The sequence below is a fragment of the Sceloporus occidentalis genome, unplaced genomic scaffold (assembly GCF_023333645.1).
Source record: "Sceloporus occidentalis isolate IW3139 unplaced genomic scaffold, rSceOcc1.0.p SCAF_6, whole genome shotgun sequence".
Taxonomy (NCBI): Eukaryota; Metazoa; Chordata; class Lepidosauria; order Squamata; family Phrynosomatidae; genus Sceloporus; species Sceloporus occidentalis.
In genome coordinates, this window is record NW_028316986.1 from 134,432,330 (window position 1) to 134,459,497 (window position 27,168).

Consider the following 27,168-nt stretch of genomic DNA (forward strand, 5'->3'; position numbering starts at 1 on the left):
ATGGCTTCTGGAACACCTTGTATGAGAAAAATCAAAGAGCTGATCTGACATTAATATAATACAGAAATTACTATATTAGTATCAGTGTTCCAGAAGCCATTTTTAAATCACCAGAACTTCACTAGACTACGTGTTGCTTGTTCCAGTTGTGCTAGTTATTCCACTAGTACTTGCAGAATCTCTAGAATAGGATATTTTTGAAGGCTCTTTTAAAAGCCTATTGCTTTTGAACATCATAACTAAAAATAGTTGAATGTGTCTGATATTCATTGGAACAATCATGGCAGTAAGATCAATTTTTTAAAAATGTCCTGGTGTCTTTTGACCCATATGTGACTTTCCTCTGTGGTTCTAGTTCATATTATTTAAAGCAAATATTGATAAGGTCATGTGATGGTAGATTACATTTTTTTTAATGCCAACTTCGAATATTTTACCTGTTCTATTGTAGAACATAACCACAATTGTTACATGCTTTTGTTCACATGTTTGGTCTCATGTACACATTCTTGGAGTGTGATGTAGTGTATGCAAGTTGATACCAAAGAAATTGTCCACTTTGACCTGAAACAGACAGGCCCAAAGGAGTGTGGCACGTGACCACACTTGTGCTGTTTGCGCCAGGACTGCGAAACTGCACATGTCCGGTCCCAATCCGGGCTGCCAGAAGGAGCAGATTCTATCCACTCCTTCTTGGCCTGGTTCTTTTTCCTTGGTGCGGCTTCAAACTGTGTTGAGGGCGTGCGTCGTCTAAATGCCATACCCCCAACACAGCCTGATGCTGGCACTTTTTGCCCATGAGGGAGGAATAATTACTCAGGCCCTAGAGTATCAGGAGGACAGATCTATATTAATAGATATTTGACCTGTTACGAATCTATTGTAGCTCACATCTTCATTTCATCTCCTGCACTACCTGTGACAGATAGTTCTTTAACTCATTACCTGCCCACTTTTTTACATTAGTGGTGGGACAGCTTTGCAGGTTTGAGGGCCATATTCCTCCCTGGAATGGTCACTGCATGTGATTTGGGCCATAGCTGCATTTGCCACAGAGAGTGCAACGGCTAAGATCTTCTCTTGAAGATGCTATATTCATCTTAAACAAGATTTTCTCAGTTTGTTTACAAGGCTAATAATGCCTCTGGGAATATTGCTATCCCAGGAAACAAGCTGTACTGGTGTTTCAGTGTCACGAATGCTGTATATACTGTGTTCATCACGTTCTGAAGAAAAAGAAAAGCAGAGAGTTTGTTCTTGCCACCACAGCAGTAAATTTGGTATGAGGGATGGGATGGAAAACTTGATGAGACTTGATGGGGGAGAGGTGGCAGCAGGTGAGGGACATGTATTTCTTACCCTGTCATACAAGGTAGAGAACATTGGCATTGATCCAGCCGCTCAGTGAGGTTGGCAGTATGGAGGACAAGATTCTAATGAGAAAGATAAATGTTTACCATTACCAGACACTTATGTGGTAGTGGGGGAGAGAGTGGTATTGTGTGAGTGTGGCTGAGAGTGAAAGATCACTTCAGCTATGCTTTAATGCTCCAAATCCAGTCTACTTGCCCAGTCTACTTGCCTCTGATCGAGTATTCTTGGCAAGATATCCACATACATTCCATTAGAATAGAGAAGCTATCTGTGCATGCACTCATCACCGAATCAAATGCAGGAAATTTTCATTGCCATAAATTTTTAATATAAGCATCCTCCTTTTTTTCTACCAAGGTAGCGAGGTTTTATTTTATATATATTTATTCTAAACGTGTCTCTCTCTCTTTTTTAATTGCTGCAGTCAAATATATTGTATTGAAAATGCTCATGGACAACTGGTACGGGACCTAGATTTTAATCCCAACAAACAGTACTATCTGGCTAGTTGTGGAGATGACTGCAAGGTGAAATTTTGGGACACCAGAAATGTCAATGAGCCAGTGAAGACACTAGAGGAGCATTCCCACTGGTATGGTGAATTTGAGTGCAGAATTTCTCACGTTCAGTCTAATTGTGCTGTTAAACTGTGTAAATAGGTTCAGTTGTTGATACAGATCATGTTTGAGCATTATTTTTTTCTGTCAACAGAATGTCATATTTTATTATTTTTTCTTTTCCTGTATGATTTTAATACCTTTGCCTGATGAAAAGAAGCCAATGGAGCTTCAAAAGGTTGCATGATGTATTTTGTGCATTTTTGGTTCCCAATAAAGGTATCATTGTTTTATAAAATTTGGATATTTCATTACAGTTTGTGCCTTTTAAAAACTAGGTGGTTTTTCCCCCTAGGCAGGTATTGCCCATGGTATAAAATAGTTTTAAAACTGCTTTTGACAGCATAGATTAACAACTCCTTTTTGTTGAAGATTACTGTAGAAAGATGTCTGTGTAGCGCAAAAGACAGAATGTTTTTCAGATTTCAGAGATTTTTAGAGTGACAGCATCTGTGGCAAAATATTTCTGAACATGAAGCTACTTCAGAACTGGTACCGAAAATGTAACTTCATAGAACTGCTTGTTACTTCCTGAGAAGATTATTAAGCTATTAGAACAGCAGAAAATCTGGGGACATTTGGTATTTACATGATGCATTAATTTTAGAAGACAAAACAGTGTTAATCCTTCTTTTGTTTTATGGACTATTTTAACTCTTCACAGTAAGGATTTGAGGTAAATTGGAGTTTAATTCATCAAGTTAATATAAATAATCCATGCTTTGCTTTTGGGGAAATTTGTTTGTGGAGTGGCTACATGGCGTGTTAAACAATAAGCAGAAACTGGTACTGCAGGATTTACATCCCATTTGGTCTCACCCTTTATATAGCTTGTTAACTGAATCTGTGAAGAAGCAGCTTTGCAAAACCAAACTAAAGAAAATGGAGTTGTTGCCATAAAGGGAGTAGTAGGGAAAGAGGGGTTCTGTTAACTCCCCATATGCTCAGCCTAGATTTTGCCAGGAATTAGTTTGTATATTCATGTTCAGGATAGATGTAATAGGTCCATGTGCAAACAGGCTGCAAGGAGCCCACTTGCTTTAACCCATCCGAAAAGAAAGGAGTGTTGGAACATTGTTATGGTGCCTATCCACCACTGTTGAGGGTTCTTACCTGGGAAAATAAAAAGGAGAAAGGAATGTAGTAGCACCTTTAAGACTAACTGGTTTTTATTTTAGCATGAGCTTTCATGGATATAAACCCACTTCTTCGAGTGCAATACTGAGTCTGAAGAAGTGGGTTTATAGCCACAAAAGCTCATACTGAAATAAAACCAGTTAGTCTTAAAGATGCTGCTACGTTTTCCCTTTCTCCTATCCCCCTCCCTTCCTCCTATTTATGCCACATGAGATTAACATAGCTACCTCTTTGAAAATGACTACCTGGGGAAAGTAGTCGAGGTAATCCTGTGACAGGCTATCCAGTCTAAGGAAAGAATGTATTATTGTTTCTCTGGACTAATGCATTCTGTTAGGTTAAAAAACAGCTAAACTTTTCCACAAACAGTGATCCTTCAGTTTACAGAAGGGCCTGTAGTCCATTGCGTCTGGAAGGTGTCCCTCCAGCTCTTCAGAGCAGTTTCACAAGAAGTATGGGGCTACAGGAGGAAGGAGGGATGGATGAAAATGGCCTGCTATCACTTCCTGCAGAACAGTTGTCTGATTCCTACTTGTCATCAGATTTCAGTACACTGTCCAAACATTGTTTTGACTGATCCCAAGAAACTAATCCATAGTAAGGCTTCAGCAATCCATTGGAAAGCATCACTTTGCTGTTACCCGCCTCAAAGCAGAAGAGGTGGGATATAAATAAATTATTATTATTATTATTATTATTATTATTATTATTATTTAGACATCTTGAAATCTCTGTTACATGACTATTTTCAGTCTATATGTAGTGGCTACAGGGGCTGAATTTTGTGGCTTTGCTGATGTTTTTAGGGTTTGGAATGTCCGTTACAACCATTCCCATGACCAGCTAGTGCTTACAGGGAGCAGTGACAGCAGAGTCATTCTTTCCAACATGGTTTCCATTTCTTCTGAACCTTTTGGGCATCTGGTAGATGATGATGAACTAAGCGATCAGGAAGACCATAATCAGGAGGACAAGTAAGAGTCTTGTTTGTTTTTAATTAACTGACTTATATTTATGTGAGTTCTTTGTTAATGAGATACTTTGTTAATGTACAGCTTTGTTAATGAGATACTCTTTACTGACTCCAGGATTTGTATTTATATACCTTAATGGTAAGTGACTCACGTTACTTGAATATATTATGTCTTGTATGGCTGTGGAGCTGGTATTTCCCATACTTGTGATGACTGTTCTTTACTTTGTACACACTGAAGTTATATGATGCTACTGACTTGGATTCAAAGTCCAGTCAAGTCAGAAGGATCCCACTGACTTCCACGGGCTACATATTTACACAAGAGTTGGAAGGTTTCCTCCTTCTGTCAGTGTTTGTTTGTGGCATGTCCTGGTCAGCCTTTGTGTGTGTGGTTTTTTTTAACAAAAACACAAATTAGGCTTTATTCCACTAAAATTCTCACAACCTTTTGAAAAATGAGCATCAAAAAACAGCTGGCTCTCCACATTTATGGCTTTGACCTTTGCAGATTTGATTATTCCCAGATTTTATTAATATGTTCTCTCTAGGAATCTCTAGGTCCTGCAATGTGATTCTATGGCCAACTTTCACTATGGCCAGAGGACACAGGACCAGCTTCAAGCTGGTTTGGAGGTGCGGTGTTTACACATGCCACACCCCTAAGTTGCCCAGACGTTGCGCCGGCGATTACACGCCGGACGGCTTCGGGCAACTTGGGGGTGTGACATTCAAATACTACATGCCCTAGAGCCAGTGAAAAGCTGGCTCCAGCGATAATGGGGCAGCTTTTTTCTGTCCCAAATAGGAGCGGATTTTCCCCCAATCATATTTGGGGTGGAAACTGGCTGGATTGGAGCTGCGCGTCTATTTGCCCTAGCCCCAATCCAGCCTTAAATGAGGCAGCTCCAAGCTGCTCCACTGGGGCTGTCTGTTTTGCCTCTTAAAAGATTCACTTCTCTAGGAATTTGTAGGTCCTCCAGCACAATTCTATGGTGAACCTCCAGCAGATGATGACCATAGAGTTGTGCTGGAGGACATAGAGGTTCCTAGATGGGTGTTAAAAAGATTTGTGATTTTTTATTTGCGTTTTTCCCACTTCCACAGTGATCCTGTGTCCTTAACCCTGGACCCACTGGGCCTGTGCAGGACCCACTGTATATTGATTATCATACTAAAACTACTATACCAAAATATTTGGTGTGCATGATGGCATTTCCCATGTTTCTTTTGCTCTGTTTCAAGAACTCTGTGGATTATCAGGAACATCCTTTTGGGTGATCTGGGGGACTGGGGTTGGATAAAAACATTTTCTCTTGGTGGCCTTTTGGATTCCTTCTATTTAATGCTTTAATGCAGCTCCTTAAAATGTTGGTGGACTGCTGTTTGCATCATTCCTGATCATTGCCTGTGAATCTAATGTGAGTTATGCAACTTCAGGAGAGGCATGGGTTCCCACTGGTGCTTTAAATGTATCCAGGTGTTGTTTTTTTAAAAATAACTTTATGTGAATCACTTTTTCATTATAAACAAATACATCATTAAGGTTTCAGAATGTAGAGAGATCTTTTAGCACCTTTGAGACTAATCAAAAGAAAAAAATTGGCAGCATGAGCTTTTGTAGACTTCATTTTACTTCCTCAGATGCATTTACCATTGCTACAAGATCTCTCTACATATTGATTCCACAGACTAACACAACTATTATCTTTGAATCATTAAGGGTTGTTGCTGTCATTCTAAGCTACATAGCATTTGTAGATTTGGGACAAGGTCTTCTGAAACCAACTTGTTGCTTATTTGAACTTCTTATAATATAGGATTCTTTTTTCCCCTTTGCATGCAATCTAAAATTTATCTTTGGTCATTTGAAATACACTTTTTCATTCCTGTTCACCAGTGTATATGAAAACAGAAGGGACTGGAAACATCCAGTGTAACAAAGAGGGACAAACATCCATTATCAGATCTACTCCTTTTTCTGGCTTTCTACACTAAAAGTGCTAACTTCCTTTAAGCTTGTTTATATCACTTGCCTTCCATTATGTGTGTATTCTGTTCAAGAGGAAGATGGAGCCAGCTTGTTTTCTGCTGCTCCAGAAATTAGAAGAAGAGAAATTCCACCTAAATATTAGAAAGAACCTTTTAACTGTAAAAGCTGTTTTACAGTGGAACAGAATGCCTCGGAGGGTGGTGGACTCTCCTGCTTAACTCTGAGATCAGATGGGGTCTGGTGCCTTCAAGGTATTTAGCCCATGAAATGTACTTTATCAGTGCTTAGTAGAGCAGTTTTTTTTAAAAAAAAGTAATTATGTAATCCATGAGTAGAAATAACATTCTAATATCTTTATTAGATTATTGAAAAGTCACAAACATAGTAAGTTTTCAATTTTTCCCTGAACTCATCAGGCAGGATGGTGCAAAAGTTAGGGGATAGGGGGAGGAAAACAGAAATCCGAAACATCTGGTGGGATGGACTGCCAGGTGTGTTTGTATCTTCGACGTTCCAGCTGGCTAGGTATTGTGGCCATTATTTCTCCGAGCAGATGTATTTTTCAAAATGGAGTCCTCTCTCGCTAGACAAAACCCTACCTGGAACTCCTAGGGATCTGTCCCTTTCCTTGGACAAAACACACAGACTAAGAGGAGAAGCACGCATCCAACAGTTTCTATGTCAGAAAAATTGAATGATAAATTCGGTTGTTGCACTGTGTGAAAAGAGTAATTTAAAATTGAATTGATAGTCATACCTACTGGCTGGAGGAGAGTGAATCTTCATTGGGGTACAGGAGAGGGATAATCTGTCTTCAGTTACAGAAATACAAGCATTAGGCCTTTGTGCTGCAGCATCTCATTCTTGCCATGTTCAATTCATTATCTACTGTAAGCCCCACTACTTTTTGAAAAGTACTGCTGCTTAGTTATCTTTTGTTCTTGTGCTTTTGGGTCAGATTTGCTACTGTAATGATGTTGAATGCTTTATTGTTGACATTCCATCTCTTCAGTAATTTGAGAGAGTTTTGACTTTTAACAAAGCCATTTGCAATCTTTCTCCATCCTATTTTATATTATTCATGAATGAAGAACCAAGCACTGGTTCTGTCCCACAGACTGAGGGACAAAATATGTCCTGCCCCACATACTGAGGGCAGAGCATCTGTCTGTGGAGTACACATATATGCACACAATTTCAGTGAATGATGCATGTGATTGCATGTCTCTGAGCCACTCTGTGTCAGTTTCCCTCATGCTCTTGCCTATTGGGCTACAACTCTCATCATCCTTAGCTAGTGTAGCCATTGGGCATGATGGTTAGGATGATAAGAGCTGTAGTCCAATCAAAGACTATTCTTTGGGTGGGAGAAAGCTGAAATCATGCTTGGAATCCTTATCTCTGAGGCCAGGGACTACCATTGATGTCACACTCTCTTTAATATAACTTTGTGGCCTGTTTGGGGAGTTGTGCCACATATTTGTATCTGACTATCCTTTCCATTTCCTACAGTGCTCCTGACCTCACATAATTCTAGCCATAGCCTGGAGAAATTTGATGCTTTGGATTTCAAGTCTTAGAAGGTCTAGCAATCATGGCCAGTGTTGAATGACTATGGGAGTTGTAGTCCAAAACATCTGGAAGGCTAAAGGTTCCCTGACCATGTTTTTAGGTGTTGTAAGAAATTAAAAGTATGGGTTGAGAGAACTACTCAGCACTGCCTGGGGATCCAGATAAGCCCACCAGGGTACCACTAGTGTAAGAAGGGGCTCATGAGAATGTACTTTGCCCAGCACTAACTCATATCTGGAGCCAAGGTGGAAGTTTGAATTAGTTCTCTCCAGTAAAAATCTCAATTTACTATGCTGTAAATGGCTCTTCATATTTACCCATAAGCTTTTATATAGTCACATACAGATACGTACTATAAAAATGATAGGGCATAATGTGTAATTGCTTGTAGATAAAGCACACATTTTTGCATGAGGTGCAGAATGCTGCCTTGTATGCAGCCTTATTTCCTTAGAATAACAAAAAGAAGGAACAGTTTTCTATATCTTGAGGTAAGCATTTTGTGGTGAAATTCTAGAACACAGAAGTATCTTCCAGATTCCTTTACAGTGTATGCGGATTTTAAGGTTTAAATATTCCAAAATCCAAAAAAATCCGAAATCCAAAACACCTTTGGTCCTAAGCTATTCGGATAAGGGAGACTCAACCTGTATTGTCAAAACCATTATTTGTCCAAATAAATTAATAACTAAAAAATGGGTAGACAGAATGTTACTCTTTTGAATAACATGGATTCAAAGTATTGATGGTCTCTAGAAATTGACACCATATGGTGAAAATCCAAAGGCTAAATCCAGCATTAGCCCTAACAAGACTAGAAGCAATGAAAGAAATGGGACTTGTTAGTCGCAAAGGATCTGCTTTGGTAGGATAAACATTGGATTTAGCTTCCAGCTAGTGGCTGTTACCTATACAAGAACTCAGCATATTAAAATGCTAGGCTGAAAGGGTAAGTTTTTAGAATAATAGAACCATCAAGTGGGAAGAGACCACAAGGGCCGTCCAGTCCATCTCCCTTTCATTCAGGAAGACACAATCAAAGCACCCCAACAGATGGTCATCCAACCTCTGTTTAAAACCTCCCAAAAGGAGGCTCCACCTCACTCCAAGGGCCCAGCAGAGAACCTTCTCGGTAGCTGCTCCCAGATTGTGGAATTTCCTCCTGCCAGAGATTCAAGGCAGGCTAAGACCTTTTTATTCAAGCAGGCCTTTGTAAAAGAAAATCTATGTAACAGAAGGGGTTTGTGTTTTTTAAAAATTGTGATGAATGTTTTTACATTGTTTTGATTTTTTTTTTATTATCATGTTATTCTTTTTTAACTTCATATAAATATTTTAATTGCATCTTGTTTTTTTAAATGCTGTAGGCCACCTTGGGTCCTGCATAAGGAGAAAGGTGGGATATAAGTAAATAAATAAATAATATAATATAATCCCCCCCCCCCAACATGTCTCCTTCTCTGGAAGATGGTGTTTAGATCTGATATAAACTCCATTGTGATGCAGTTCTTAAATCACTAGCTACCTCTACAGGATAGTCTGGTGGAGAGTCCAGCTTTTATTGAAAAATCAACAGAGATTGCCTTGAAATCAGGAGGTGGCTCAGATAGCATTGCATATGTGCATGGCTGCTGATTGTTTAGCCCCCTCCTGACAGCTGCAGCTGATATGAAGGAGAGCAGTTCCCCAGTCAGTACCATATTGACTGAGAAACCTTCTGCTCTTACTGCCATCCATAGCATATTTCCGTTAGGAACAGGAATTCTCAGTCTCCCACAGTGACAGTCAGTAGTTAACTGATAATCTGTTTCAGCAGCTGCTGCTGTTATCTGGGCTGTGCTTGGGCATAGCTCTTAAACATCGTTTGAACTGAGCGTGAAATGCAGCTCTTATTTTTCTGCAATAAGGTGAAATTGCAAGAAAGAGTTAGTATGGTTCATGTCTAGGTTCATTGTTATCTTTTTAACTTCAGGAGGTGGATAGACTGTTTTGTTGATTTTAAAGAAAAATATCTATTCACTGTTGGGTGAGGTATTATGTTCTTATGGATAACAACAATTAAAACCAACCATAATATACCATAATGGCTAGGTAGGTAGGGAAGTAGATAGTAAGTTTTATCTGCTTTACCTACCTCTATTTTTCTATCTGATAAAGCAAATGCCTGCCTAGACAGGAAGGTTTTGCCATTTGTCAAACCTCTGTAAGACAGTGAGACTATCCAAGCCTAGGGCAAACGGATCCACAATTTAGATTCAGTCTGGTTACAGATACCAGTTTTTAAAATGCCCCTTAACAAATTCATCTTCTCCTCTCGATGAGTTCAGATAGACTAACATTACAAAATCTTTAGGGTGGAATGCAGCTCCTGCAAAAGGAGTAGGCATATGATAAATATTTAACTTGAAGAATGTTTTAATATGCTGTTTGCGTGCACTCACAACACATCCTTCAGGACTCTGTCAATCATTTTTGCCCATGGAGAGGGGAGGATGACTGTCAGTCCCCAAGTATTCTTTCCACATTTACTTGCATAGCAGGTACAGAAAATACAATTTATAGCAATATTTGTTGTTAAAAAAGCATAAAAGTATAAATAATAATATAAATCTTATGAATATTAAATTATTTATATTAAATAATATATCTTCCTAGCATGAGCCTGTTGTTGTAGTTAACTGCCATCAAGTTGATTTTGACTTATGGTGACCCTATGAATAAGTTACCTTCAAATCACCCTGTTATCAGCAGCCCTCCTCATGTCTTGCATACTCAGGACTGTGGCTACCTTGCCTGAGTCTATCCATCTGTAATGAGGTCTTCTTCTTTTCTTTTCGTACTGCACTGTTGTATTTTGTAGTGTGTCATGTCTTCTCATGATATGTCCGAACTACAACTAGTCCAAAATACAGATAGTAATCTTGACATCTAGGGAGACTTAAGGCCTGATTTGTTCTAGAAACCATTTATTGGCTTTTTGACAGTTCATGGTATCCACAGAATTCTTCTTCAGTATTACATCTCAAATGAGATGATTCTCTTCTTACTACCTTTCTTCAGTGTCTAACATTCAAAAACAAACATACAAATTTGAAATGCAATGGCATGGACAATCCTGACTTTGGTGTTCAATTATATATCTTTACACTTCAGGATTTTGTCCAATTCATTCATAGCTGCCCTTCCGAGTCCTAGTCTTCTTCTGATTTCTAGATTGCAGTCTCCATTTTGATTAATGGATCAGCCAAAATATGGAAAATCTTGTACTGTTTTAGTATCTTCATTGTCTACTTTAAAGTTATGTAAATCATCTGTGGTCATTATTTGTTTTCTTCATGTTCAACTGCAAACCTGCCATTGCACTTTCTTCCCTGACTCCTTGGAATCTTTGGGAGTAATTGTGTCTCTCCTCAGTTCTCTTTTTCTGTTGATTTTATATTCAATATTATTATACATATTGTATATTATAATTTATATTTGGAATGAGTGCAGTGAATCCCTTTGTACTACTTTGGTGTGTTTATTTTTCTTGCATAGTGCTAGGCATTTGGATAAGGAAATGGAAAGTTTTCCTTAAACCCAAGCCTCCATTTCCTCTTCTCTTGACTTCTTTCTCTCTGTCACAGACACACACATTGTCTCATCATCTTTTTGATTTCTACCCAGCCCTTGCTTCAGCAGGTCAGATGCTTTGAGGGATTTGGTTAGATCTTGAAGCCCAAGTTTCTTTGGTGACAAGGTGAAGGTAAAGGAATTTTTGATCAAAAAGTCCAAGCTGCCAAAGTATATATTTTGGCTCTTTCAACCATTATATATATTAGTTCTATGACTATTTCAATTCCTTCTTGAATCTTTGCTACAAAAATAGGTAGAGACATATAACAAAATTAGCATTTCATTAAAGGGTATTCAGGTAAGATATTTAGCAATAGCAATAGCATGTACATGTTTGCATGGAATATTGAGCTTGTTAGATGTGTCAGATGTTACAAATTAACCTTGGGATCCCTGGCTCCTGCATGCAAAGCATGTATTCTACCAGTGATTTTTGTAGATCACATTACATGATTGAAAGTGGGGAGTCGTGCAGTATAGGTCTTCAGTATATGATCAGAGGTGTTCAAAACATTTCTGAATAAACCTGCAAATTTGCAAGATTCATAATTAATAGAGATAAAACATTTTGACTAAAAATGTAAAGCAATTAGAAAAAAGAGAAAATAAAATAAATCTTTGGATGCAAAATTGTGAAAAAAAAGTTAAATACTTAGGAGTATGGCTATCAAAAAGAAATCCAGACCTCTTTGAGCATAACTATAAAACTTTATGGGAAAAGATTTTAAAAAAATTAGAAACCTGGTCCAAACTGCAACTAACTTTATCAGGAAGAATAGCAGCAGTTAAGATGGCTGTTCTTCCCTCTCATAAGAGCTGAAACTCTTATGAGAGGAGACAAGAATGAAAATATCGAGGAAGGTTGGCTATGTGTTAAACTATACAGAGAGAAAAATTTACTGAACAACGACCCAATATCAGAGCTTGATTGAAATATTAAATTAATATAGGGATTCACCCATAAAGGTAGAAAAATTATAGAGTTTATAACTGATTACCTCTGGAAAATGTCATTCACCTTTTTTTGTTTAAAAGATACTGGAATTAACAGATTATTGATTACATAAAGGAAACTAAGTAATCGGAAGGTTTAGAAGACAAGATTTTCATCTTGGAAGTTAAAGTAGCTTATTAGAAAACTATGATAATTTACCTTTTTATGGTTGTTGTTTTTATGTAAGTATGTCATTTTTGCTATGTTTTTTGTTTGTATGTTGTTTGTATGTCATGTGATTTGTTATGTATGACTTTTATAACATTTAATAAAAAAAAAAGATGACTGTTCTTCCAAAAATCAATTTTTTATTCCAGAATTTACTGGTAGTAATAAATGAAAATGGAAGACTTCAGAAACTTTATCTGGGTGGGTCATAAACCAAGGATTAAGTGGAAGACTGTAACTGACAGAAAAAAAGGAGAATTCAGTGTACCAGATTTGAGACTGTACTATTATCATGGATATCAGAATGGAGTACTTTAGAAAATGAGAGGTTATTAGCTTTGGAAGGATTTAATAATTGTATGACAAGACAAGACACCACAAAGAATTTGAGGACCATTTCATTAGAAAACCTTTGTGTCACAGACAGCTGGAAGCCAGAAAATGGCACTGGAGAGAAGGAGCCAGAGGCGCACACCTCAGGCTCCTCCTGCTGACCCTCTCCCAGCCTTTAGCTGCCTCTCTGGGACAGTTGGAGGCCAGGAAAAGGGCAGGAAGAAGGAGGAGCGACTGATACGTGCCACTTGCTCCTCCCCAGAGACCTTTTCCAGCCTCCAAATGACTCCGGTGGGACAACTGATGGTAGGGAAAGGTCCATGGGGAGGAAGAACAGCCCTATGCCGGCTCCTCCGCCCCCTGAACCCTTCCAGACCCATAGCTAGACAGCTATGGGTCTGGAACGGCCTGGGGGGGGGCGGAGAAACGGGCCTGTGCCAGCTCCTTCCCCCAGACCCCTCCAGACCCATAGCTGGACATCTATAGGCTTGAAACGGCCCCGTGCCAACTTCTCTGGACAGCTATGGGTCTGGAATGGCCCGGGGGGTGGGTGGGTGGAGAAATGGAGACAGCTGGAGTCTGGGGGAAGGGCTGGAGGAGGGGGAGCAATGGTATATGCCCGTCATGCCCCTTGAACCTTCCCCAGCTTCTAGCTATCTCTCAAACACAGCTGGAGACCGGGGAAAGGGTGGAGAAAGAAAGCCCTCCCTGGAAGTCCCGCTTCCAGAGAGCAGAAGCTCCACCTCTGGGGGTGGAAGTCCTACCTCCTGGCACGTGGCCTCCACTCTGGGGGGCAGAAATCCCATCCCCAGCACATGAACCAAAAAATGTTCACCATCACTGATCTAGAATTTACAAAACAAAACAAGATAAATGCTGGAAATGCCTGTAGGCCCCAGGTTCATGGATCCATATGTGTCCAAAGATTAAGAAATAGTGGGGGGAAATACATATAATGATAGCAAAGATCTTGAGAATTAGTTATCAAATGAAACTACATATTTATTTACTAAATATGAAAAGTAAATTAAAGAGAAAAGATGAGAATGAGTATTGGAGACTGATACTATATATGACAGCCGCTGTTGGAATGTTGTTGGCAAAAAATTGGAAAGGTACGAAAATTGACATCCAGGTTGAATAACAAAAATATGAATATTGTAGATAAGAATTGGGCATCAATTTTGGAGTTTTGTAACAAAATATGGGAAGTATGAAGCAAGAGATAACTTAGTGGTAGGCTTCTCTGTGGTATTGCTGTTGGAGACTTTGAAAAAGCTTGAATAATCAGAAGACTAGAATAATGAGCTATATGAAAGTCAGATGAATTTATAAAACCCATAGGAAGTAGGTATATATTGAATGTATAGATGTTTTAATTAGTTTAATATTTGCTTGTTTGTAAGATATTGTATGTTCATTGTAATAATTGTTTTAAATGTGTGTTAAGAGTTTCTGCTCTTGATTGACTTAACTTTGTAGCCATTCACTTATTTCTGCAGTAAATGCATGTAAATCCCATGGTTTGTTTTGAAACCCAACAATTTAAATAAAGAATTAACTAATGATAATCCAGCTAGTTGCACAATTTCAGTTACTAATGTTAGTGTCAACCAATTAGTTTCTTGAATTCTTCTTAGAAGCCAAATGCAAATATATCCTTTGCAAATTTTGGGTCAGAACTATCTTGATGTGCTTTTCTGGATGGATGATGGAGGAAATATTATTAAGCAGGAAATATTATTAAGCAAATCACACACATATTAATTGGCTTAGGTTATTACTACAATTACTGAATACTTGTATAGCTTTCAGCTTCTTCCTGTAAAAGTATATTATTTTGTTGGTGGAATGGATTAATATAATTTCCTAGTTGCTAATAATTGGGGAACCATTTTGTCTGCCCTTTCAATATACAAAAGGCTAAAACTTTCTAATGAGTTTGTTTTAAAAAAAACAACCAAGAAATTGGTGATATTTTATTGATTGATTGGATTGGATAGTTAGCTCACATATGGGCATTTTTTTTAAAAAAATCATAACAATTTTTTTGCTTCCTAGATACATTTTAAAATGGGGGTGTTCATCGGCTATTGGGCTATGGAGACCATTCATCTGCAGACCTATAGCATTACTCATTTCTTTGGGGGCTATCTGAGGATCATTGCAGTATGCTGTTGCCATTTGGCTAGAACAGCTAGGCTTCACTGAACTTTCAGTCGATTTGATGGCAGTTCCAGCCTTCATGGTTTCTCAGGGTCTTATAAATCAGTGTTTCTTGATCTTTGGTCATCCAGTTGTTTTGTACTTGATCATCCAGAAATCCCAGACAGTGGGGCCAGTGGTCATGGATTCTGGAATTAAGTCCCAAGTGTCTGGAGGACCAAAGTTGGGGAAACACTGTTACTAACCTTTCAGTGATGACTGTATAGAACCATGGTTGATTTGAAAACTGTGCGTAGGTATGGACAAAGTGTGGTTCTCCAAATATTATGGGATTGCAGCTCTTGGCATTCTTTACTATTGGCTATGCTGGCTAGGGATGCTGGGATTTGCAGTCCACTAAGACTGCTGGGCCCACACATTGCCCTCCTTTTGCTCTTAGGTCAGCTAGCATAAGCAATAATTGGGAGCAGAAGAACTCTACACAGTTAAATGTGAAGCATTATTCTGTTGCCAGATTGTAATGCTGTTTAGATTGAAGCCAGATATCAGAATTAAACTTAATTGTGTATGAGAAGCTTTTGGCCTGATTATATCTAATAAGTGTCTCATGCTGTTCACACAGGAGACAAAGAAAGAGAACTGGAACCAGCTGTTTGTATGATTTACAGGTCTTGCACCACATAAGAATTTTCCCCTTCATTTCATTTCCAATAAATTGCCAAGCTATTTATTTATTTATATTATGAAATACATCTGCATTATCTTTTCATAGAAATGATCAAGGCAAATCAAATTTCAGGTACTTTTTAAAAGTACAATTGGTGTATATTAATTACTTAAGCTCCCCCCCCCACAAGCATATGTACTTACACTTTGTATGCATGCACAATTTCTTTTTTTCCTTGGAAATATTTCCTCTATCTAGGTACATCACTGTCCTTTAGATGGCATCCCCACCCCCACCCCCCTGCATACCAAAGGCCTAAATATCTAACTTCAGATCTAAAATGTAATAGTAGCCTCATACTATAATACAGGTAAGATCTTGAGTTTTCTTTTAGGACTCCATTGTGCAGTAGGTCCTTGGTATCCACTGGAGTTTGCTTCCAGGATCCCCTGTGGATACCAAAATCCATGAATGCTCAAGTCCCATTAAACATAATGGCATAGCAAAATGATATCCCTATATAAAATAGCGAAATCAAGGTTTGCTTTTTGGAATTTATATCTTTTTGGAATATTTTCAAACCATAGATGGTTGAATCTGTGGATAAAAAATCTGTGGATACAGAGGGCCAGCTGTATTATGCAGTAGGCTACTACGATGAGTTTCAGACCTGCTGAAATACATTTCTATCAATTTTTAAAAAATAAATAAATTTCTTAATTGTTTGTATAGCATTTCTTTGTTGGGTGAGATTTAAAAACAGATAGTATCAAACATAACTTTGCCTTTTACAGATTCAATTACTTTGGGTGTTCATTTGCTTCTTCCCTGCCATGATCATCTTGAGCAGAACTTGGGAAAAATTACCATTCTGGATAAGATGGGAATTCTAGGAATTGTTGTCCAAAGAGTGACTTTTCCAAACTCTTCAAAGAGGCAGCCCAGCCCAGATTCTGATCCAGTATATAGTAGTCCAACTTCCTGGAACTCCTAATTCAGGTAGCTCTGTTGTAGACATCTGAACATATGAGAAATATAAGAACTTACTTTTTGGGAAAGCCCAACCTGTAATTTCTCAATTTCATGCTTTGTTTCTGTTAGGAGTATTTGTGTGTCTTCAGAGCTGTTTAGAGAAAACTTGTGGGTTGTTGTTCTGTGACCTTCTGAAGCTTAAGCAACATTTGGTAGGAAGGAAGCTTGTTTTATCTTCCTGAAGTGCACACTTGAGTCCCTTTCATTTCAAAGGGATGAGATAGGGTAAGAGGTTTCTCCATTCTGCATGCTCCCAGCTTTCTTTAATCCCAAAGGGAGATCCAGCAAAAGACAGAACAACTGAAGAGGACTAAAAATAGCAGACGGAAGTAGAAATGCACTATAGTGGTCTCTCTGCTAATGCAATGCATCATTCTTTAGCATACACCTTCCCCCATGGCTTAAGTTTTAATGATTACAGAAAGCATTCATGTATCCTGTTGTATACAACATCTGGCATGATGAAGCAGTGGAAGCCAGCAGTGTGTTCATGCTTGTTTATCAAACCTCCTGGTTAACGGAAAGTCGGCCATGTCCCCTGGTGTGTGCCATATATTGCTCTCTTGCTTATTCAGAGACATCTGAAATCTTCAGGATAATGGAGTCTCAGATAAGTGGGTGAGCATTGTACAAGGCACACTGCTGTCTGGGGACATGACCAACTTTAATGTAAGCCAGGTGTATCAGTTTAAGGGGAAAGCTGTGAAGAGTGTGTGGGAGGCTATAGATGTCATCCTCAGAAAAACAGTTTAAATAATCATAACTGCTTTCTCTCACATCAACTTACATCCATGCTAGACTTTGTTCTGTTGCATAGCTACTGTGCAGAAATTAGCTGATGCTTCTTGGATTTGAACATCAGAAACCACAGTGAGGCATTATTGTTTTAGCTTTAGTATTCAACGATAGGAAAATGGTTTTAATTATAACCTTCTGTTTGCCACTTGATCTTCTGGCAGGCTAAACAGCTATCACACCTCATAAACCTCGCTCCCACAATGCAAACAGAGAACCAGGTTAGGAACATGGTCTTTTTCAGAAAGATTTCACTGATGTAATTTTTAAAAAAGAGATGACTGAAATATACTGAGGTAGCAGAAAGAAAAGCCCCATTTAGGAATCTTACAATTTCTCATTGACATAGTTCATAAGTATGCCTTTATTTTGCCAACTTTGTTTTCCTAGCACAAGTGCAAAGAGATCTGATGTTTCCTTTTTTCAGTCACAATTCATTTATTTTGTCTGAAACTGAACAGGTTGTGATTAGGCTAACTTTAGGTTTTGGTAATGTGGCCAGTCACATGTTGATGGACTGCAACTCCCATCAGTTACATGACTGTTGGCTGGGTTGCCTAGGACTGATGGGACTTGCAGTCCAACAACATCTAAAGGGTCACAAATTGTCCATTGAAATAAGGCAGTCTCAAGCTATAATTTGCTTTCTTGTCCTCTGCCTAAATTAGTTAACAATAAACACATTTCCCAGTATGAACAAATCAGTTAAGTGGAGTTTGTGGAAGACAGAAGTAAAGGTTTCTAATTTCCTCCTTTTGGCTGCAGTGGCAGAAGGAAAGGGAAGACAGAATATGTGAGCCTAAGGCTTGTCCTGGCCTGTTCCTTTCGTGTTAAACTATGTCTTAGCGTTACAGTCAGATACAGCCATTCCTTTTGTACAGCAAGGTAAAACTTGCAATTTTTACATTCCATCTCTCTCTGATTTGAAGCTGTTGAATTATTTTAATTAGCATGCACTGGGTTCTTGAAGGATCTGGCTACTTATGTCTTGCTTGTTAGAAAGTGGCTGTCATAATAGCTGTGGCACAGATGATAAAATTTGGCAGGATCAGAGTGGAGAGAGAAGCATAGTGAGATGTCCAACAGATGAACAGCAATGTGAGATTGCACACTGATAGGCTGGCTGTAGAATGAGTAAGAAGCTAGTCAACATAGGATAAGAATATTAATGAGAAGCTGAAAAATACTTTTCTTCCTAATCCTAATCTGTGCCCATCTTTCCTAGATGAAATAGACTCGCTTATAGAGTCTGCCAGCATATTTCTTCACACTCACACCAGCCCATCCCTATCCCCATCTTCATGAAAAAATAATAAAAGTCCTACTTTGCTTTCTAAATTCTTCTGTAATGGTGCAAATGGTAAATGACAAGGTTTTATCACACATTGCATTCTGGTAGTGCTTTTGTAAATTATTGGGGTGCCTCTTTCGGTGGAGGAAGCCTGTGTAAACAATGGGTGGATATTGTGCAGCCTTTTAGATATTGTTGAACTGCAAGTCCAGCAGCCCTAGCCACCAGAGCTGATGGTGAGGAATGGTAGAATTTGCAGGCCATTACCATCTGGAAGGCCACATGATTCCCATCCCCAATTTAAACAAATGTTGGCCATTCATACCTGATGACAGTAGATGTGTATTTCCCATTTAAATGTTGCTTCTGTAGGCTATATTTCAGAGGAAACCACTTCTGAGTTTTCCTTACCTGTGTAAACCTGATGAAATACATGGGAGTGACCTGAAGGTGCATACACACAAACTTTATACTAGCAGATATAACAGGGCAGCAGCTTCTGCATTTTTCTTCCATGTTTCTAGCACATCCTATCAGCAGTCCCCTTGATTATGACAACAACCCTGCTTGTAACCTATTTTTCAGGGGTCTCACTCAGGAAACTTGCTAGGTCTTTTGTTCCAAAGACCCCCAAAGTATGTACTTCCCCTCTACATTTTTAAAAAAAATCCTCACTCCATCCCTGGATGAAGCAGGCACAGTGGAGAGACTGGCCTAAGATTGCTGGCAGAGAGCTTCACAGCTGAGTTGGGCAGATCAGTTTATTCCCTCTCCAGTCCTAATCTGACACTTTAACCATCACATTCCATTGGCTGGAACTGTGCACAAAACACACCTAATCTCATATTTGATAATAAACATCCAGTCGGGCTTGATCCATTAACATCCTGCTTTGATAGAAGCATCTCCTTGTTGTTGTTTTTTCTGAATTTCAAGGTAAAAGTAATTATATTGGATAGTTAGAATATTGGAAACCAATGTTATGCTTATAGGAAATCCTTGATGAACATAAGACATATGACAAGGTACCCACTTTCAGTTTCTTTCATGGCCATCCATGTGGAAGAGGAGTGCTTTATATCTCCAGGTCCTCCCGTGTAGGGTCCTTTCACACCCCACAATTATAGCATATATCTACTTTAACTGCCATGGCAACATCCTACAGAATCCTGGAATTTGCAGTTTAAGGGAGAAGCATTTGAAATCCTCAGCCATTTAGAATTCTCTGGTGCTTCTGACCAAACTACAAACCCAAGGATTTCATAGGATGTAACCATGACAATTAAAGTGGGATCATAGTACTATATTATGTTGGGAGGAAGGGTCCCTATTTACTACAGCATTTCTGTAAACATCTCCTGTGGAAGGAAGTAGTACTGGGTATTTTGATTTTTCAAGCTACAATTTACTTTGAAAAGACACCCATGCACAACTGTTTATTATTTATTTTTTAAAATCATTCCATTTATTCTGAGCGGCTTTAATATGTTAATTAGTGCTTAGTTATAGTAGGTGTGTTCATCATACTGTAGTTTTAAAGAATGCTAATTATGCTTCTTGGATGCTTGCTTTTGCTGTGAAGCTAGGCCTATAGAAGTTATCAAATTGATCAGGATGTCCATATTGCATGCTCCCATTAAAAAAAAATAGGAAAAATAAATTTTGACGGTATCTTCCAGAACCCTCCTAAGCTTCTAGGCACAAAACGTAGAGGACCAATGTGATGTCTTCGCAAAATCAAAACAAAACGCACCCTAGAAACATAAAGTGTTATGAATATAGCATTATTTGAGATTTTCTAGATTTTCTTATTCATTATGCGAGAAGATTTGAGGAGGAACTTGACATTTTCACTGCTTTATAAATCAGAGTTGTTTCAATCACTTGCTTCCCTGCCTTTTTCTTTTCTTTTAAATTCTAGGATTAAAGAGCCACTTCAGGACAGCATAATAGCTACCTACGAAGAACATGAAGATAGCGTATATGCTGTGGAATGGTCCTCAGCCGACCCATGGCTATTTGCCTCGTTAAGTTATGATGGACGGCTTGTTATTAACAGAGTTCCCAGAGCTCTTAAATACCACATACTGTTATAAATCTGTTCATATTTTTTGAGCTTCATTATCTCAATATTGGCTGATAATTGAAAATATTCTTATTTCTCAAGTAAGTGTCATACATGGAATATCAGCATTTTGCCTCCAGTGTAAATATTTAAAAATTAAAGAACTGCTTTGAAAAGGACAGTTCCCCCCTGTTTTCTGTTGAGTAGTGACTATAGTTAGGTTTTTAATCCAAATAATCAAGAACATATTACGATGAAACTTCATTGTTTTCCTGCAAGAATTAGTTGAACTCTGAGGGTAAGATCCAAAGTTGTGTGAGCAGAAGGCAGTTTGTGGTACTACCTTAGTTACATCCTGTTTCAACTACTGTAATGCACTCTACTTAGGGCTGCCTTTGAAGGGTGTTTGGAAACTTTAGCTGGTCCAAAAAGCTGCAGCCAGGCTGTTAACTGGGGCAGGTTACAGAGAGCACACAATGTCCCTGTTGAAATAGCTCCGCTGGCTGCCTGTTTGTTTTGGGGCACAATTCAAAGTGCTGGTTGTGACATGTAAAGCCCTATATTGCTCACATCCCAGCTATTTAGCAGACTGTATCTTTCTTTATGAGCATGGCCAGGCTCTGAGATCATCAGGAGAGGACATTTTCTTAGTCCCACCAGCATTGCAAGCACAGTTGGTGGGGACACAAGTCAGGGCCTTCTCAGTGGCTGCTCCTCCTAGATTCTGAAACTCCCTTCCCAGGGAGACCATAATGGCCCCTTACTTGTTGTCCTTCTCTTGGCAGGCTAACACATTTTTATCCAGACAGTCTTTTAAAACAAGTTTTTAAAGAATGGGCTTAAACACAGTTATTGTTTTAACTGAACTGTTTTAAAAAGCTTTTTATCTTTTAAATTTCATTTTATTCTTTTACTGAATGTGAATATTTTTAATGCTGTACATAGTTTAATTGTATTTTTAATGCTTTCTTTTTGTATGTTTTCAGTTGCATTGTTCTTTTATATTGTGAATTACTTTGAGTCTGAATTTTGGGGGAGATGATGATGATGGTGGTGGTGGTGGTGGTGGTGGTGGTACAATAGATCTTTTCCTCTCCCCGGCACCTTCTTGTACCTTTTCCAAACGTCTCTCCAGTGGGGCACAGAGCCTACAGAACATTGTGAACGCTGTTGACGTAGGATTGAGGGCAGTTGTAAAATTGCTCACATGAGGTTCATGATTTTGACATTTCTTTCCTGCCATTTAAAGGCCACCAAAAACAGAGTTCACGGTGTTCTATTGGTCTCCTCGAAACCTCCTGGAGGGCATTTGGGATCAGTACAGGAGGTGGGGAGAGGATTGGTCTTTTCTCTGGATTTCACCCTGCTGCATAAAATATATGGGGAAGTAAACAGGCTTATATTATAAATTACTTTTCCATTTCATTTCTGTTTCACTTAGAAGTTTCTGTAGTCTCTTAAAAAAATTCTGTCTCTTAAATAAATAGACATAGTGGTTAACTGTAAGGGAATACAAAACAACAAGGACATGGAAGAGACAGCAGATGAAAGGAGGTTCAGAAAGGTAAACATGTAGAATATGCATTTATATCAATTAAACATACTTGGTGGGTTAATTGTAGGATACAGGGAATGAATGTTATCCTGTGTCTATCTACTCAGAAATAATCACAAGTGAGGTTTTTTTAGGTATGTGGATAAAGGATCACAGCCTAAAGAACTGTACCAAACGTTTATTGTAAAAGATAGGAAATTTTCCTATTTTAAGGCATTTGTCTAAAAATATTAGAATTTATTTTAAGACTGGAAATAAAAGAATACACAGAATTTCTATCTACTGTTATTTGCACAAATACGTGTGTCAAGGTCTGATTTTACAGGAGTGGAGTAAAAACATTTCTAATGTTGCCTTCCTTAAGTGTTCATGCTCTGTTATTCTCTCATCGCTTTAGCATCATCCCCATTTCTTGGGGTGCTTGCCTCTTTCTTCCCACTTCAGCCTATAAAGTGCCATGTATATTTCTGCTCTGTATAACATGATAAATAACCATAGTCCCAAATTATGTGGCTGTATAATTTTAGTGATGTAGCTGACAGTGATAAAAAAAATCAAACTATTGTTTCCCAATGTTTTTTTAAAAATTGCAATATAAAAGTAAAAGTAAATAATTATGTGATATTAACTCACTTTGCACAGCGCTTCTTTCCCTTACACAGGGGATTTGTTCTGGACCCCCCCCCCCACCGCATAAGGGAAATTCCGCAAATGCTCAAGCCCCATTGAAAACAGTGGGGCTCATGCTTGCGGCATGGTGTGCCTTTCAGCATGAGCTGAAAGCTGCTTATAGTGCATATGATGCGGGTGCACAGTACTTATAATTTCATAAGAAAATATAAACAAATTTCAGCAAGTCATGTACAGTGGGCCCTCCCCATATGCGGGGATCTGTTCCGGATCCCACCTCCCCGCATATGGGGAAAACCGCATCAGCTCAAACTCCATTAGTTTTAATGGGGGAGCTTTTTTGCATTTGGTGCAGTGCGTGCACCATTCTTACAGCAGCTTAACTTTCCACGCAAGGTTAAAGCTGCGTATAGGACACTGTATTTTGTCTCCCCCTCCACTCTTTCCCTCAAATACACACACCCAACCAACTCCCAAATGCCATGAATTGTCATATCACATAACCAACTTTGAAACATAAGCATAAGGATTAATGTTAATCTTTACTTCTTTTTAAAAAGAAAGTCAGGACATATTAAATTATCAAAAGCATACTGGATGAGAATAAAAGTACCCTTAGCCTTCTGATTGGCATTTCCTAAACTTTGCTCTCTGGAAAAATAAAGAAAAACAAAGCTAGTGGTACTGTTATGCTTAATGGGCAGCTGGACTCTGGTCATTGTATAGCAAAACCCAACTTTTTCCACTGCATGGTAATAACTTCCCAACCTGTCAGGTGGCAAAGCCTGTCCTGTTCTGTTGGCTATCTGTCAGTGAAGGTTTGCAGTATTCACTTGTTTTAGAGTAGATGAAAATATACATGTTGAGTCAGTATGACTGAAAAAAAAATTAGGAGATTGCTCTTTTAATCCTTGCTTTGCTTCTCGCCCCAGCAAAGGTATTTTGCAGTCAAGTGGGCAAAATTGTTGTCAGGTTATTGGAGGAATTCAGACTAAAATGTACTGTTTCTCTTGCTGTAAAGGTGTGTTTTTTACAAGCAGGACCCCATAATGTTGAGTCAGTCAGAAACTGTTCATTGTCCCCATTTTGATACAGAAACATTTGACTTATTTAAAATACCGACAGAATAATCGACTGCTTATGCCTTAGGACAGTGGTGGGAATCTTGCAGTCCTCCAGATATTGTTGGAATGTAACTTCCAGCATTTCCCCACTTTGACAATGGGATTTGAAATCCAAGTACATAGGAAGTAGCAAGCAATAGCAAGTACAGTTCTATACCTCTTATCAATGCACATAAGAACTCCCTAAGCAGTTTACAATGTGTAACAATTAGAATCTAGAGGAAGAGCAGGTGGGCAGGCAGACAAACACTGAGAGTGGACTTTATTGTTTGCTGCTGTGTATCATCTTTGTTTCCTTCATCCATTACTAAAATTGTTTCTGGGAGGTTCTATGGGATCTCTGGCAAAGCAGTGGGCACCAAGGTGAGGGAATATCCATGGCTGACTCCCCAGGGGATTTACGAGAAGGTGGTCAAGGTACCACTACCACCCAAGGGCACATTAAGGATATTTTTTAATAAAGAACTATGGAGTTTATCACACAGAGGGCAAATTGGTAAAAATTCATGCAGAAACGGAATTTTAAAATCCGGGTGTTGCTTGTCAGATGCCTTGGCATGAAAGAGAAATAACACAAAAATAATCAAAATGGAAAGCTCTTTTGAACTTTTGGAATTTAGAGAAAGTAAAAAGGAGCTGGTTTTGACGACTTCGCATAATTTCTCTTTCACGCAAACATCATCTGAAAAACATCCCGCAAATACGTTTTTTTTCCAACTTTCTGTTCAGGTTAACCCTGAACGTCATCTGAAAAACAACCTGCAAATGCGGGTTGTTTCCAGTTTAAATTTAGTTTCTGCACGGGATTTGTCCCGTGTGATCAACTTTTATGAAACCATCTTCTTCCACTGTCATGGCTGGAATACCTATTCTGCTAAGAAAGCAGGGAAGTGACATAGCATTTCATCTAAATGGAGGGCAAATGTTATTCTCTCTGAACATCTGATGCTCCAAGAGAAGCACAACCAACTGTATTTGTAAACACAAAAATGAAGAAACAAAAGAGAAAGAAACAGAACTATTTCCAAGGTTCTGATTTTTATTAATTTTGCATTATGGTTGTTATGTCTATTTGCCAAATTCAGTTTGGCAAGTTTTAAAAATATAAGTTTGATTCCTATGAATCTCCCAAACATCCTAACAGGTGGCCCCTGTTGGATGCCCAGAGGAAGGCAAAAAACCTCCAGGGTCTCAGGCCAATCTGCCCTGGAGGAAAATTCCTTCCTGACCCCCAAAATCGCGGCCAGTGCTACCCTGGGCATATCGACAAGAGCCTTCCTTATGCAAGCAAATGGTGAAGCTCCCTCCTTCCATCTCTCCATGTAGAAGACATGCTTGCATCTTCCAGAGTCCATCATTGTCTGGACAGAGTGATGTTTCTTATGAATTTTATTTTAAATTTAGTAAACAGTGCTGCTACTGTATCTAATAATATTTTAAGAAACAGGATTTTTAAAAAATGGATCAGCAAATTCTTACTGGAGTAGCATTTTGCAGTGAGTAATATCCGACGTCTTGCTATACCTCATTCCAAATGGTAAGAGTTTTCTTATTTGGATCTGTGAAGACCTTTAGCATTTCTTCTTTTGAAAGTGGGCTTCATATTTCAAAAAGAGGCTTGTCATTCTCTGCTGAGCTTGGCAGGTTTTTACAACAGTAAGGGCAGCTATGAAAGAACTAGACAAGATTGTAAGCCTGAGGGCAGGGAACCGTTCAATTAAAAAGATTGTATGTACAGTGCTGTGTAAATTTACAGCGCTTTATAAATAAAGGTTAATAATAATAATAATAATAATAATAATGTAAAGTTATAATACTGAACACTAAAATAAGGATCTTCCATACCATTATATTTCCCATTGCCCTGTATGAATGTGAGAGATGGACAGTGAAGAGAATTGAGAGAAAGAAAATCAACTCATTTGACATGTTATTCTGGAGAGGAATGCTGAGGATATCATGGATGTTCAGGAAGACATGGATATGGGAACATTGTTACCAGCATTGGTGCCTTAAAATCCTAAATGTGTATGACTTTTCTTCTGATGACCCTATGCAGAGTGCCTGATGGGATACCTGACGTAGAGTTCTCCATCACTGCAAGATGGACAGGTCACGTAGGCTATTGAAACATAGATCAAAGAGGCCCGGATAGGAGTTGCCAACAGAAAAGAGTCATTTACACCTTTGAGGCAGATTTATGGCCAGGATGCCTTGCCAGGCCAGAACCATTCTCACCTTGAAGACTTCTATAGATCAAGCAATCTTTAATATGTAGATTTGGCTTTGCTTTGAAATGTGGAAACAACTCTTCGCCTGAGGCAAGATTTTGTCTATTTAAGGTCCCTCAAATCTTTTGTCTAGGTTCCATGTTAGAATTCAGACAGGCTTCATGTCAGTCTGAGTTCTGATATAGTTCCAATCCACTCCCCCTTCCTTCCTTCCCCTCCGTGTTGCTGAGTCTTCATCAATCTGGACCTGGAGCACCGCCAATACAGGTGAATATTCCATTAGAAAGCCTCATGTTATCTATCCAACACTAACTATATTCCTGAGTTCTTGGATGATTGTGTGAGTGTATGATTGTCTTATGTGTGAATGAACAATAAACAGTATTCAGTTTTCATAAAACTTGTCTCTGTTGACCTATTACCTTGGCTACCTTCGTATACATAGGATAGAGACCGCTCCTCTGTTTGAGCTAATGATAAATTCCCCAGACCAAGGTCTCCTTATTTACAGTTTGGTGGAGAAACGCGGGCAGTCCCTGAATTCTGAGTATTCCAAACTGATCACTTGGAGTATTCTGATTTCAGACGTAAAGGCTAAAAGGAATATAGGTCAAACAGATGCAAAGAGTAGAGTGAGTGTGTCTCTTGTGTGTGTGGCCTGAAGGGCAGAAAACTGTCGGGGTGGGCTTTTCCCCTTTTCTGGCTTTGGCTGCACATTTGTCTCTGGTGTCACGCGAGTGGCCTAGTGATGACCGTGTAGTCACCCTTGGGCTTGGAGTCAGAGTAGGTCTGCCTGACGCCCTTTTTGTTATTTTGCCCAACTTGTGGGTGGGAAA

At 38.8% G+C, this 27,168-nt stretch overlaps 1 protein-coding gene across 4 annotated transcripts in view; it reads left to right on the top strand.

The window, feature by feature from the left end:
* The window catches only part of LOC149311424 (EARP-interacting protein homolog), a 96,890-nt gene extending 74,011 nt beyond the window's left edge, over window positions 1-22,879 (top strand). For 3 of the 4 annotated variants that reach the window (XM_089531030.1, XM_089531029.1, XM_089531031.1), the window contains 3 exons: window positions 1,799-1,966; window positions 3,935-4,102; window positions 20,649-22,879. In XM_089531030.1, the coding sequence (XP_089387156.1) occupies window positions 1,799-1,966; window positions 3,935-4,102; window positions 20,649-20,823 (511 nt within the window). In that variant the 3' untranslated portion in view covers window positions 20,824-22,879. Of the gene's footprint in view, window positions 1-1,798; window positions 1,967-3,934; window positions 4,103-16,403; window positions 16,609-20,648 lie in introns of all 4 variants that reach the window. The other variant, XR_016281794.1, reaches the window with a different exon arrangement.
* Window positions 22,880-27,168: the final 4,289 nt, after the last annotated feature.